This window comes from Leiobunum rupestre, chromosome 2, assembly GCF_980474605.1.
Source record: "Leiobunum rupestre chromosome 2, qqLeiRupe1.1.hap1, whole genome shotgun sequence".
Classification (NCBI taxonomy): domain Eukaryota; kingdom Metazoa; phylum Arthropoda; class Arachnida; order Opiliones; family Sclerosomatidae; genus Leiobunum; species Leiobunum rupestre.
This window is the reverse complement of record NC_143385.1, coordinates 78,416,269-78,429,466: the sequence shown is the minus strand read 5'-3', so window position 1 is coordinate 78,429,466 and position 13,198 is coordinate 78,416,269. Positions and strand designations below refer to the sequence as shown.

At 36.4% G+C, this 13,198-nt stretch overlaps 1 protein-coding gene across 1 annotated transcript in view; it reads left to right on the top strand.

The window, feature by feature from the left end:
* Positions 1-13,198, top strand: part of LOC149959097 (glutamate receptor-like) — a 61,984-nt gene that overhangs the window by 29,542 nt on the left and 19,244 nt on the right. Inside the window, exon 3 of the mRNA XM_090167345.1 lies at positions 10,422-10,534. Coding sequence (XP_090023471.1) covers positions 10,422-10,534 — 113 coding nt within the window. The remainder of the gene's footprint in view (positions 1-10,421; positions 10,535-13,198) is intronic.

Below are 13,198 nucleotides of genomic sequence, written 5' to 3'. Positions count from 1 at the left end.
CTCTTAAGAATGTCATAGATAACTTAAGATTGTCATAGATAACTTGAGATTGTCATAGAATTCTTAAGAATGTCATAGATAACTTAAGATTGTCATAGAACTCTTAAGAATGTCATAGATAACTTGAGATTGTCATTGTAATGATATTTGGTTTAATCAACAACGAGAGGTTAACAACAACGTGAGTTTATTACGGACGCCATCTTACAACTGCCTAACTGTTTTATTCCGATGCGCGCGCCACCTAGAGGCGGTAGGCCAAACTATGAAAATATCTAGAACTGATATCACTACATCTTTCCTCTCAGATGGTTTCTTTACCAAGCATTTAAAATGTAATAACATAATGTAATTTGATTATACTGAAGTTTAACTTTAACTTCTAAACATGAAATAAAACTTAATTGAACGTGACGTTGAATATAATGTTCAGCTTATAAATCAAGTTTATGTGGCTTGCGTTTCACTCTTTCCGACTTTCTTTGTGGAACGGAAGTTGACCGGTTTGGCACTTGTGCTTGACGATCTCGGGGTGTGGAGATCTGAGGTGTGGAGATCTGCGGTGTGGAGATCTGCGGTGTGGAGATCTGCGGTGTGGAGATCTGCGGTGTGGAGATCTGCGGTGTGGAGATCTGCGGTGTGGAGATCTGCGGTGTGGAGATCTGCGGTGTTGGAATGGTTTCAGATGTCTGACTTTGGACGCCACGTCGTTGTGTAGCTTCACTCTGGACGGAACCCGAAATAACTCTTTTAGCTGTGTGCAAAGTCTCAGACGTTTTCAACAGTTGATGTCTATTTCGACGCAATATTGCTCCGTCTGTAGTTTCAACCACATACGAACGTATGGCGACTTTCTTCAACACCTTCGCTTTCCTTGTCCACTCTCCTTGACTGTGAATTCGAACCACTTCACCCGGTTTGAGCTCCGACAGTTCTTTTCCCTTTGTTGTTTGCTTTTGCTTCTTCGGATAAGTAACATTGCTTGCTTTGACGACGTAAGGTAGTCTTGTTCTACAATTTCGTCCCATGAGTAATTCCGAAGGTGATTTCCCACAATGCAAAGGAGTGTTCCGATAACTAAGAAGTCCAAGTTCAAAATCCTCATTGGCGTCTATAGCCTTCTTCAAAAGTCGTTTCGCTATTTGGACTCCTTTCTCTGCTAAACCGTTTGACCTCGCGTATCGCGGACTAGAAAGTGTACTCTTGAATCCATAGTCGATTGCAAACTTACGGAATTCAGATGAATCGAAGGGTACATTGTCGGACAGTAATTCCATTGGAATTCCATGGCGGGCGAATACTCGTTTGAGACTTTTTATTACTACATTTGCCGTAATTGTTTTAAGAGCTTCTACTTCAAGGTAGCTGGAAAAAGCGTCTATGACTACAATGTAGTTTTTTCCATTAAGCTGAAACAAATCTGTCGCGACTCTGTCCCAAGGACGATTCGGCGTATCACGCATAATGAGTGGTTCGTATTTTTGCGAGTACTGAAATTTATTGCATGTGCTACAACTCTTGCTTCGGCAATCGATGTCCGAATTTATGTTGGGCCAATAAACTGCCTGTCGAGCTCTTCTCCTACACTTTTCGATACCCATATGTCCATCGTGTATGACATCGAGAATCCGGCTTCTAAGGCTGACTGGTACAACGATCCTAGAGCCTTTGAGAATCAATCCGTCAAATTCAGTTAATTCCGATCGAACTGCTGCGTATGCGGAAATAGTAGCGTCTGAAGTGTCCCATCCATTTCTCAAATGATTTTTAATTTTATTTAACACGGTATCTTTCTCAGTTTCCTCTCGAAGACGTCGTAACATTTCACCACTTATTGGCAACGCTTGAACCACCGTGTTAATATGAATTTGAACTTCGTCGTTTACGTCACCTTCACCTGGCTTAACTGGTAAACTTGCTCTTGATAACGCATCAGCTATTACTAAGTCTTTACCAGGAGTGAACTGCAACTTAAACCGGTATTTCATGAGCTTAAGAAATAAACGTTGCAGTCTTGGAGGAACTTCGGCTAGTACCCGTTTCGTCATTGCGAGAAGTGGCTTATGGTCGGTTTCCAGTATAATGTCCTTGGCATAAATATAGTTGTGGAAACGTTGGCACCCAAATACCAATCCTAAGCTCTCCTTTTCTATTTGAGCATACCTCTTTTCACACTCTGTCAACGACCTGGACGCGTATGCTATTGGCTTCCACTCACCAGAGTATTCTTGTAAAAGAACAGACCCGAGACCGTGTCCCGACGAATCCGTGGAAACTTTCGTGTTTCTCAATGGGTCGTAGAACTGTAACACTGGTTCGCTGATCAATACATTTTTTATATACTCCCACTCTTTGTCGTGTTCAGGTTGCCACTGAGGATCAACGTCTTTCTTCAAGTAATTTCTGAGATTAACTGTGTTTGCCGATAGGCGTGGTATATACTTTCCTACAAAGTTCACAGTTCCAAGAGCTCGTTGCACGTCAGCCCTATTCTGTGGCTTCGGCATTTTCACTATAGCTTCCACTTTTAGCGGATCAGGTCGAATCCCTTCACTACTGATAACTTCTCCCATGTACGTTATTGACTTTTGACGAAATTCACATTTATCGGGATTTAGAGTAGCGTTTGCGTCGTCTAATCGTCTTAAAGCTTCGTGCAATCTTGTATCGTGTTCTGCAATGGTCTTTCCCCATACTAAAACATCGTCGTGCAGCGGCCTTGCGCCTTCCGCAGTATCAAATATTTGACTGTAAGCTTTGAAGAAAATCTCTGGCGCAATTGAGATTCCAAACGGTAACACCAGAAAACAATACCTTCCAAACGGAGTATTGAATGTAGTTAAAGGTTGACTCTCCGCATCCAAGGGAATTTGGTAGAATCCGGAGGCGGCATCCAGCTTAGAAAAGTATTTCGCTCCAGCTAGTTCAGACTGGATATCTTCCTTAGTCGGTATTTGATGATGTTCTCGGCATATGTTTTGATTTAAAATTTGAGGATCAAGACATAAACGTAATCTTTTATTTTTCTTTTCGAGTATTACCAAAGGGCTAACCCAGTCGGTCGGTTCGTCAATTCGTCGAATAATTCCACTTTCTTCAAGGCGATCTAATTCTTCTCGCAGTTTGCCCCGTAAGGCGTACGGTACTCTCCTAGCGGGTACAATAACTGGAACGGCGTCTGCCTTTAACGTGATATGACACGTAGTTTGCAAACATCCGATTCCCTTAAATACGGAGGGATATTTCTCGGTAACTTCCTTCCGTAAGGTGTCACTGTCTCTCGAGACTTCGTTCACGTGTGTTAGACACTTATTGGTATCTTCAAAAGTAGTTTCTATCTCCAAAGCTTTTCTAGCGACTATACCCAAAGCTTCGCAAGTTTGTAATGAAAGAATTGGTGTTTCGCCTTTATCGACAATTACAATTGACGTAGCCACATTTTTGGAATCTACCATGATATGTAACAGAAACTCTCCGTAGGAATTTATCATGAACCCTCCGTAAGCCCTCAGCTTTAATTTTCGTCCAATTACTCTTGGCTTAGGCCTAAAGGAATCGTAAATATCCTTGGGTAAACAATTCACTTGAGCTCCAGTATCGACCTTGAACTGAATTATCTGTTTATTAAATTTGATCGGAACATACCAATCTTCGCAACTTATTTCTTTGCGACATTGAACTGTATCTATTATGAAGTCGGATTCGCTGTCTGTCGATCTGGTTTTAACTTCGCTTACAGCCTTTTTACTTCGGCATACTTTGGCAAAATGGTTCATACCGTCGCATTTATGGCATTTTTTACCATAAGCAGGGCATTCGTTTCGCTTGTGCGTATTCGAACATCTATTGCAACTTGTGATTACGCCGTCTTTACTATGCTGCGTCGTAGGCCCTTTATTATTTACCGTCTGTGAAGACGTAAACGGTTTCTTTCTATTTCGCTTCTTACGCGACTGCTTGTTTCGGACGAAATCAACATGTGCTTCGGATGAGTCACCCGCAACTGACTTGTCTACGCGCTGCTCTGACCAAGTCTTAACTTGAAGCGCCAAATTTTCAGCAGCCCGGCAAAGGTTCAATGTTCTATCAAGAGTTAAATTGTCTTCTGCCAATAATTTAGCACGCATATGAGATGGCACTCCTGTTATTATTTGATCTCTAATCATCGATTCCTCTATAACTCCAAAATTACATGACTTCACTTTTTTCCTCAAGGTCACCAAAAATTCATCAACAGACTCGTTTTCTGACTTTGTTAAATTTCGGAAAACCCAACGCTCATAGCTTTCATTCTTTTTAGGCGTACAATGGGCCTCGAACTTGAGAACGACATTCGCATACGTTTTAGGGGTTTGAGCATCGAAAACAAAAGTGTTATAAACATATATCGCAGACTGACCTGCTACAGTTAGCAATAAGGCTATTTTCTTACTGTCAGATCTTGCGGTGCTTGGAGACGTAGCTTCTTCAAAAATTTCGAACCGCTGTATAAAAACCTGCCATGCTTGATTGGCGTTGCCGGTGAATTGTAGTTCGTCCGGTTGTCGTAGACCCTCCATTCTCTTTCAAATTTTAGTTAGATTAGAATACGTTGAAGGCGAAGAGTTAATCGTAAATTCTGGCACCATGTAATGATATTTGGTTTAATCAACAACGAGAGGTTAACAACAACGTGAGTTTATTACGGACGCCATCTTACAACTGCCTAACTGTTTTATTCCGATGCGCGCGCCACCTAGAGGCGGTAGGCCAAACTATGAAAATATCTAGAACTGATATCACTACAGTCATAGATAACTTGAGATTGTCATAGATAACTTGAGATTGTCATAGAACTCTCAAGAATGTCATAGATAACTTGAGATTGTCATAGAACTCTTAAGAATGTCATAGATAAATTGAGATTGTCATAGATAGCTTGAGATTGTCATAGATAACTTGAGATTGTCATAGATAACTTGAGATTGTCATAGATAACTTGAGATTGTCATAGAACTCTTAAGAATGTCATAGAACTCTTAAGAATGTCATAGATAAATTGAGATTGTCATAGATAACTTGAGATTGTCATAGATAACTTGAGATTGTCATAGATAACTTGAGATTGTCATAGATAACTTGAGATTGCCATAGAACTCTTAAGAATGTCATAGATAACTTGAGATTGTCATAGAATTCTTAAGAATGCCATAGATAACTGGAGATTGTCATAGAACTCTTAAGAATGTCATAGATAACTTAAGATTGGTATAGAACTCTTAAGAATGTCATAGATAACTTAAGATTGGCATAGAACTCTTAAGAATTTCATAGATAAATTGAGATTGTCATAGATAAATTGAGATTGTCATAGATAACTTGAGATTGTCATAGATAACTTGAGATTGTCATAGATAACTTGAGATTGTCATAGATAACTTGAGATTGTCATAGAACTCTTAAGAATGTCATAGATAACTTGAGATTGTCATAGAACTCTTAAGAATGTCATAGATAACTTGAGATTTTCATAGAATTCTTAAGAATGTCATAGATAACTTGAGATTGTCATAGAACTCTTAAGAAAGTCATAGATAACTTAAGATTGGTATAGAACTCTTACGAATGTCATAGATAACTTAAGATTGGCATAGAACTCTTAAGATTGGCATAGAACTCTTAAGAATGTCATAGAAAACTTAAGATTGGCATAGAACTCTTAAGAATGTCATAGATAACTTAAGATTGGCATAGAACTCTTAAGAATGTCATAGATAACTTAAGATTGGCATAGAACTCTTAAGAATGTCATAGAGAACTTGGGAATGCCATATAAAACTTGGGAATGCCATATAAAACTTGGGAATGCCATATAAAACTTGGGAATGCCATATAAAACTTGAGAATGTCATAGATAACTTGGGAATGTCATAGAGAACTTGGAAATGTCATAGATAATTTATGAATATTGTAGTTCATAAGACACACGAAATGGAAAAATAACAAGTTGGGTAAGTCAAAATACACTTCAGTACTTTGTGCGCAAGAAAGCATGGAGCCCAGCTAAAAGCCTTAAATTCCTTATAGGAAAAAGGTGAAACTTTGGTCAATTTATAGAATTATTGAGCACACAAAATTTCATCTGTCTTCTGAAGCCGGCAACCGAAAGAGGCCGTAGTTATTTTTTTCCATTACGAATATTGAAACAAAATAAATAAGCATTTAAGAAACGTATACTAACTCAAACTTTTAGGAATTTATATTATATAGCAAGAAATTTAAGGATAATATAGAAAAGGTTTAAAAATATAGAATTTCATAGGATCCTGTGAAAGCTATGTTTATCAATTGAATTAACATGTAAAACTTCATCTATCACAAATAATTTGGATTTCAGAAACAAGCAATTATTTTTAAGTTACAAACGCAGTGTAATACTCTTTGCGCAGTATGTAAATCACTTCTCTGTGCGCGTGAATTCACAGAAAATATCCCGTTCATTACGCAGCTGTTCTGTTTTCTAGAGAATCTATTGAAAAATTGGTATAATCAACTCATTTCAAGATTCTCGAGATAAATTCTTGTTCAAAATATAATCAAGAATATATTTATTTCCCCTTAGGAAGAACGCGTTTGTAAGAAAAATTTCATTTCCATACTATTTCATTAAATGAACACCGCTTTCACAATCACAATGAAGTGCGCAAAAATATCGCTTTTCGTAAAGAACTGAAAGTTTATTTCGTCACCGTTAAAACAAAACCACGTATCTTTTCGGTGGCCTTTTTGAGAAAAATGGATTTTTAATTTTGCAGGGACTTGTGACATCGCGTGTTAGGTTTTTACACGCGAGTTAATTTTATAGTTAAATAATTTCGTTTCAATATTGAATTTATGAGGATTTTAATTAAAAAATATTTTGCGAAAGGGGAAGTTTTAGAGATTCGTGGTTTTGCGTCATGAAGTGATATAGGAGCTGACAATAAGCAAGATAGGTGCTTTTTCGCGAAATGCGTTGTGAATATCAAAGATACGTTTAAATGTTTTCTCGATTTAAAAAAAGAAATCCAATTGCAACCTATTAATATTTTTAATGTTATATACGTAAATTAGGGTGTAGAATCTAAATGTGTCAATTTTTACAAAACCAAGTATCTCAAGTTAAGTGGTTTTGTTTTAACGGCGACGATTTAGGCTTACCTAACTTGTTGTTTTTCCATGTCGTGTGTTTCCGTTAAAAAATGTTATCTTTGGTCGAACTATCGATATTCGATGACGCTCTACAACTTTCTCATTGACAAAATTGATCCAGCACATTGTGGTAAAAAAATCGGAAATTAAAATAAAATTCTATAAATCGATGAAGTTTTATACTAAACAACGTTTCACGTTTTAAGTGTTTCACCATAGTTTTAGCGGAAAATATCTTTTACAAAAAAAATATACCATGTATCTTAGTAAGGTAATTGAGTTCCAAATAAAGTGTCCAAACTCAAAAACGGATTATTTGGGAACGTTAAGCATTGTAATTAATGAAGGAAGTAAACATACGCTTTTAGATTAAATCAGGAATGTCCACGGAAGACTATGCTCTAAAAAATAATCAGCTACGCTAATACCCTAGGCACCACCTTAATTCCAAGTCATCGAGCGACTTTTTATGTCTTTAAACCAGGCCGGGTTATACTGCGTAGGATGGTACTGACAAGCGGCTTATGCGAGCCAACAGCTCCCTACACTTATACTATTACCGTTAATCTCAACAAGCGTTAAACCATCATAGAAACGGGCGTAGTTTATAGTAGATATTTCGCTCGCGAAGTGCCAAAATAACCTCGACTCTTTGCCAACATTAAGCCTTGGCTCTCAAATAGAAGTTCTCTTACCACGTTTGCCCTTTTTACCTCTCCGAGGGGACTTTGTACCCTAGGAGGGGTTATACAACCACCGTGTCTGTCTGTCAGGCCTGCGAACGCGTTCGCATTTTCGGGGCAAAGGGTAATCACTGCGTACGCAGTTTCTTAGAATCAGGGAAAAGGTTTTTCCAAAAGTGACCTCGTTTTGTCATTGGGTGTAGTATAATTTTTTAACGGCCGGGATTCGAACCCGAGCCCTCTTGCACGACAGGTGAGTGTTCTACCGCAGAACCACGGAAACAGTTACCCTGCATTGAAAATTAAAAACTCTTCCGAGGAGAGGTATATTTTGGCTTGCTAACTTGTTAAAAGTCTAAACACGTGATTTTTACGCGGAACTAGATCGGTTTCCAAAGTACATGACAAATTCTACAAGCTATATTAAGTATTTTCTACAAGTTATTTGTGTAAGAACTAACCGGTGATTGTTAAATAAATTTTCTGGTTAAGACTATTTTCCAAGTGAGCGTCTTCTTAGCGACGGCAGACTGCAGCCAATAAAATTTCATAAACGCGCTACGTCGTATATGCACAGTCATTCCAAGTGAATACGTATGTAGTTTTCTACTTAGATTTGTTGAACCGAAGGATTATTAGTTTAAATCTATTACCTTATTAGGATTTAGATTTTATTTAAATAATTTTACCAAAATTGTCAATGTCAATATTATTTTGTCATTTCTCCTACTAATACTATGCATTTTCAATTTTTTTAAATGGTATTGAATAAGATAATTGGTGGTTTCATTTCACCTGTTCTTGGACTTGGACTAAAAGTGTACTCTTTTTACCATAAAACGTTTTATTGGCCTGTTCTGGGGATGAGAATAACTTCGCCCCATAAACTATTCGCTTTGGTTCGGAGTATTAAGGCTACTCTTTTTACTCCTTCTGGAAAGGAGGCGTTTAGGAGTAAATCAGATTTTGTCGTCTGCTAGCCAGAATTTATCTGCATAAAAGGCCACAGGCAGCACTTTTGGAAAAACGATTTTACTCGACTCAAACTATTCGCCAACACAGAATCGGAGTAAAATGACGTCATAGCTTTACTCTTCTTACCCATCCCGTAACAAGCGAAGTAAAAACCACCTAAAAATTCTAGTTCTGGTCCTAGGCTTAAGATTCTAAGGCTAAGTTGTTAGGTCCAGTATTTCCAATGGAGAGTTTGTGACAAGGAAATTATATAATAATACCGATTTTAACCGTCTACAGATTGGTTTTAATTAAGGCAAATGACAACTCAAAATGTGATGTTGAAAACTAGCCTTAAATTAGACTGCATTGAGAGGTCCATTTATGATTTAGCAGCCTCTGCACTCTTAAATACTTGTAGCCTTTCCCTCTGCCAGTCTCAATAGATAGTTTTAGCACCTTCGAAACATCAATGCCCGCAAATACTAATTGGAAACCAAATGTTTTGAGAAACCAAAATCGCTTAAAGGGAGTATAACCTTTTCAGGAATTTGGTGCAATACATAATTCCCTCCCCTCATTTTTCTAATAACATGTTATACGTAGTGTGAAATACAGTAGTTTTTGAGGAATTATCCCACTAAAGTATCCCCGCTTTGGTAGTGCTTTAATTTCTCATATCTACTAGAACGCCTTTCGTGAATCTAAAACCACGTACCTCATTATTAAGAAATTACATTTGAATAAATCTCTAAACTATAATTAAAATAATTAATTTATAGCTCGGATATTGTTGTTTATATGTTAATTAAGGGTGCATCATTTAAAACATAAACAGTAAATATAAAACAATAAAGGTTTCAAGTGAGAAAACCACGTCAGGGCGGACACGCTTCCTCTAATAGAAGAATTGGGGGTTTCTACTATCGTTCTACACTAGCGCCGTGAGCGAGAAAAGTGAGAAGCTATGGCTCATCCTACCAAACAAGGAGGGTTCTACTTCCTTTAAGAATAAACCAGGGACTGTAGTTTGGATGCCCGGTGTTTTTGTGTTTTACCGACGTTCCGTTAATCTTGATTTTTAAGTCTCGAGTGCCATCTCTTGAAAGCAATAAGAAAAATTATTCTAATGTGTTAATTTATCATATAAATTAATTACTATAAAATATTTTTATATTTTGTAATATTAATATATAGCGTATTAATTACATTTCATTTATATTATTTTGTTATTTTTATATGTAATGTAATTTTAATCATTATTAATTTATAATAATTAAGTACTAATTGGAGATTTAAAATTCTCGTTACAGTATTTTCCAAAATTATTTTTAGAATAAGTTAGATATTGGGAAAGTTTGGTATTTATGAACGTTTATTACGAGTACTTTTGATAACAACAATAGATGGCGGTATATGACTCTTATAAATGAAAATTTTCGTTGAACTACTTGAATTACATGAGTAACTACTTGTCAAAACCTTTAATTGGACCCCGAAATTCACATTTCTAAATTTTCTTGGGGTGCTAAAGCTATCTATGTTCAAGCAAAGTACCTCGGTACCATGTAGTAGATGTATTTATCAGTGGTTTTTTTTTTATCAATTTTTAAGGATAATATATGGGCAAGAATCAAAAAGAACTCATCAGACGAAAGTGGTGCTTTTGAAATTGAAGGACTCGCAAAAACTGTGGCCGACTATTTATCGCGATCCATGAATTTTAGGTATGTTCTCAATCCGGGGTGTTCAAATGCGCGATCTTTGGTAAATTGAGGTCTCGACTTTCAAAATGGTCATCTCGACCTTCAAAATGGCCATCTCGAAAGTATATTAAAATCTTATAGTATAAAATAACTAGTATAAACATGGAATCTCGGCCTTGAGAATGGTGATCTCGATACTAAGGTTTAGAAACCTGATCACCCGAAGGGCGTATTTAAGGGGGGCGATGACTGGGGGGGGTGCCTAATAAAAATCAGTGAAACTTCCATCAGCACCCCCCTGAAATAAAATCCTGGATACGCCCTTAGATCACCCCATTCCAAATGATCCAAGTGCAATATTCATAATCTTAGGTTTTTATACCATTGGGGCAAATCTAGCCTAGATTAACTAGCTTTTTACTAAAATCTTTCTTTAATCTGAGATATAACTAGACGGCCAATTGAGGCATGTAGAAAATATAACTCCATCTAGCAAATGTATTTCGAGTTTCTAAAGCTAGGGGGATTCCAGTTAATATTTATTTCAATAGAATATTTATCTTATTAAACAAATGACTATTTAGTACGGGACCGATATATTAAAATGGGGCTTTAATACGACCATTGGAGTAACAAGCTGAAAATTAGCCTAGAGGTAGCTTTTGGTCTTACAAAAAAATGTGATAAAAGTTTTCAACCCCTCAGACCCTAGCGCTGTAGCCTTTTTAGAAAATTTGTGTCTGGGCAATAAGAATATTAAACCTAATTCAAACAGTTAATTTACTTGAACTAGAATACCCCACAGCTTTGGTCGCCATTTTGGAAAATGTCGAAAATTTAAAGTAGTTTTTAAACACATCTCTCGACAATGGACTGTGATATAAATTTAAATAGAAATATTACCATTTTTGAACGAGCATATCTGAAAGACAAGGTTGTATAAATTTCTTTCGACGCCATTTTGAAAAATTGTGGAAATTTCTATTATTTAGGCTTTTTCTACGTAGCCTGATAGAGATAACTAACTATGTTGACATAAGTATCCATAGTATCATGTTTCGCCTATATGGGCCAAGGAATCGATTGAATAAGGCTAAAAAAATGATAAATTATCATTCGTTTGATCTGTTATTACGAAATACGACGTACGGAAAGGGAAGAGCTAGCTGAAATTCGTGCCAAATTTTCCAAACGGTTGTGTGGCCCATTAATAGACGATAAATCAGTTAAGTGTCTATTCCTCTGCTTTATTTTCTTTGATCTAGGAGTATGGAAATTATGGAGTAGACTGGGTAGGTACCCTTGGCAACATTAAATCATTGAACTTAATAAAATAGAGTTATCTAGCGGAAATAGTTTGAACTTAAGAAAATATTTTTATCAGCTAGTTTATAGTTATTACAATGAAACAAGGAAAAGCATTCAATTTAATTTTCCAAGAACACAATAGGTGATTATGAAAAATATCGGTGGTCACGTGATTTGGTTAAGTACTACCAAGTTGAAAGTATCAAAATTGGCCCTTTTAGTAAATTCGTCTGGCTAGTTGGGCAAGGGTTAGCGAGATTTCTATAATTTCATCATTGTTCAATCGAAAGGATTTTTCGTTTTTCGTTTTGAGAGAAGTTTGCAAAGTCGTTAAATTAAGGTAATTGATTTATTAAATGAAATATTTTAAAATTCTATCCAAATTGATTTTAATTCATTTTCAGGTTTAATCTAGATTTAAATCCTTATTATGAGTGTGGTCATTTATTTTACAGCCTTTACAATGTCAACTAAAATTGGGCTTGTTTCTTTATCAATACTTGGTCTAGAACTATAAGAAATAAAAAAAATATATAATAAATTTGTTAACTTTATGTATTTTTAATAATTTTAGAAAAATACTATCTTTTCAAACAATCAATCCATGGTTGGTGCTTTTAACTAAACGCGGACGATCGGGGCCTCGGTAGGTGCAGGCGAATTTAAGCAGCCGACGCTTTGTCAAAAAATAACCAACTCCCGTGAGCCTCTGTGCGCAATTCTTTTTCATAATCACCTATTATACTGTTTTTTCCTAAAGTAAAAAAGAAACCCATAATGGTAAATATATATTGTTTAATTAGATATTACAATACACTGCTACTAAGACTAAACATTCAGCTTCCTCCACTACTTAAAATCAGTTTCCACAACTAAACCAAAGAAAAACCCGTTACTACTTCTCATTTCGAACGTCTGGCAGACGATATTATATGTACACGCATATATGTAAATCTAGTAGCACTGCCTGCGTAAGATGGCGCTACAGGCTAGGGTTAACTGGTTTAGCTTGAGCGTAGGTGCGACGGGGAGTCGGGGAGCCCGTATTGGGGAATACAGTTTTCTATTCCAGGACATGGGTCAACCATATGCCTAACTTTGATCGAGCAACGTTTTTGCGTGTCCCTTGGCGATTGTCGACAGTATTGTCTCTTTTTCAAACAATGACAGAGATATGACGAAAACAAGGATATCCCGATTGATTTTTCATTTTCATTATCTTAAAAGATTCGGATAGTTTCTTGAATCCTAAAAGTGAAAAATGCTCGGTAATATATCATTGTCTAATTTAAGACTAGTTCGGAAAATAATTAATTGAAAAATAAAAGCATTTTTATCGAAAATTTTTGGGTGGAAGCAAAAAGTGATAAATCTTAA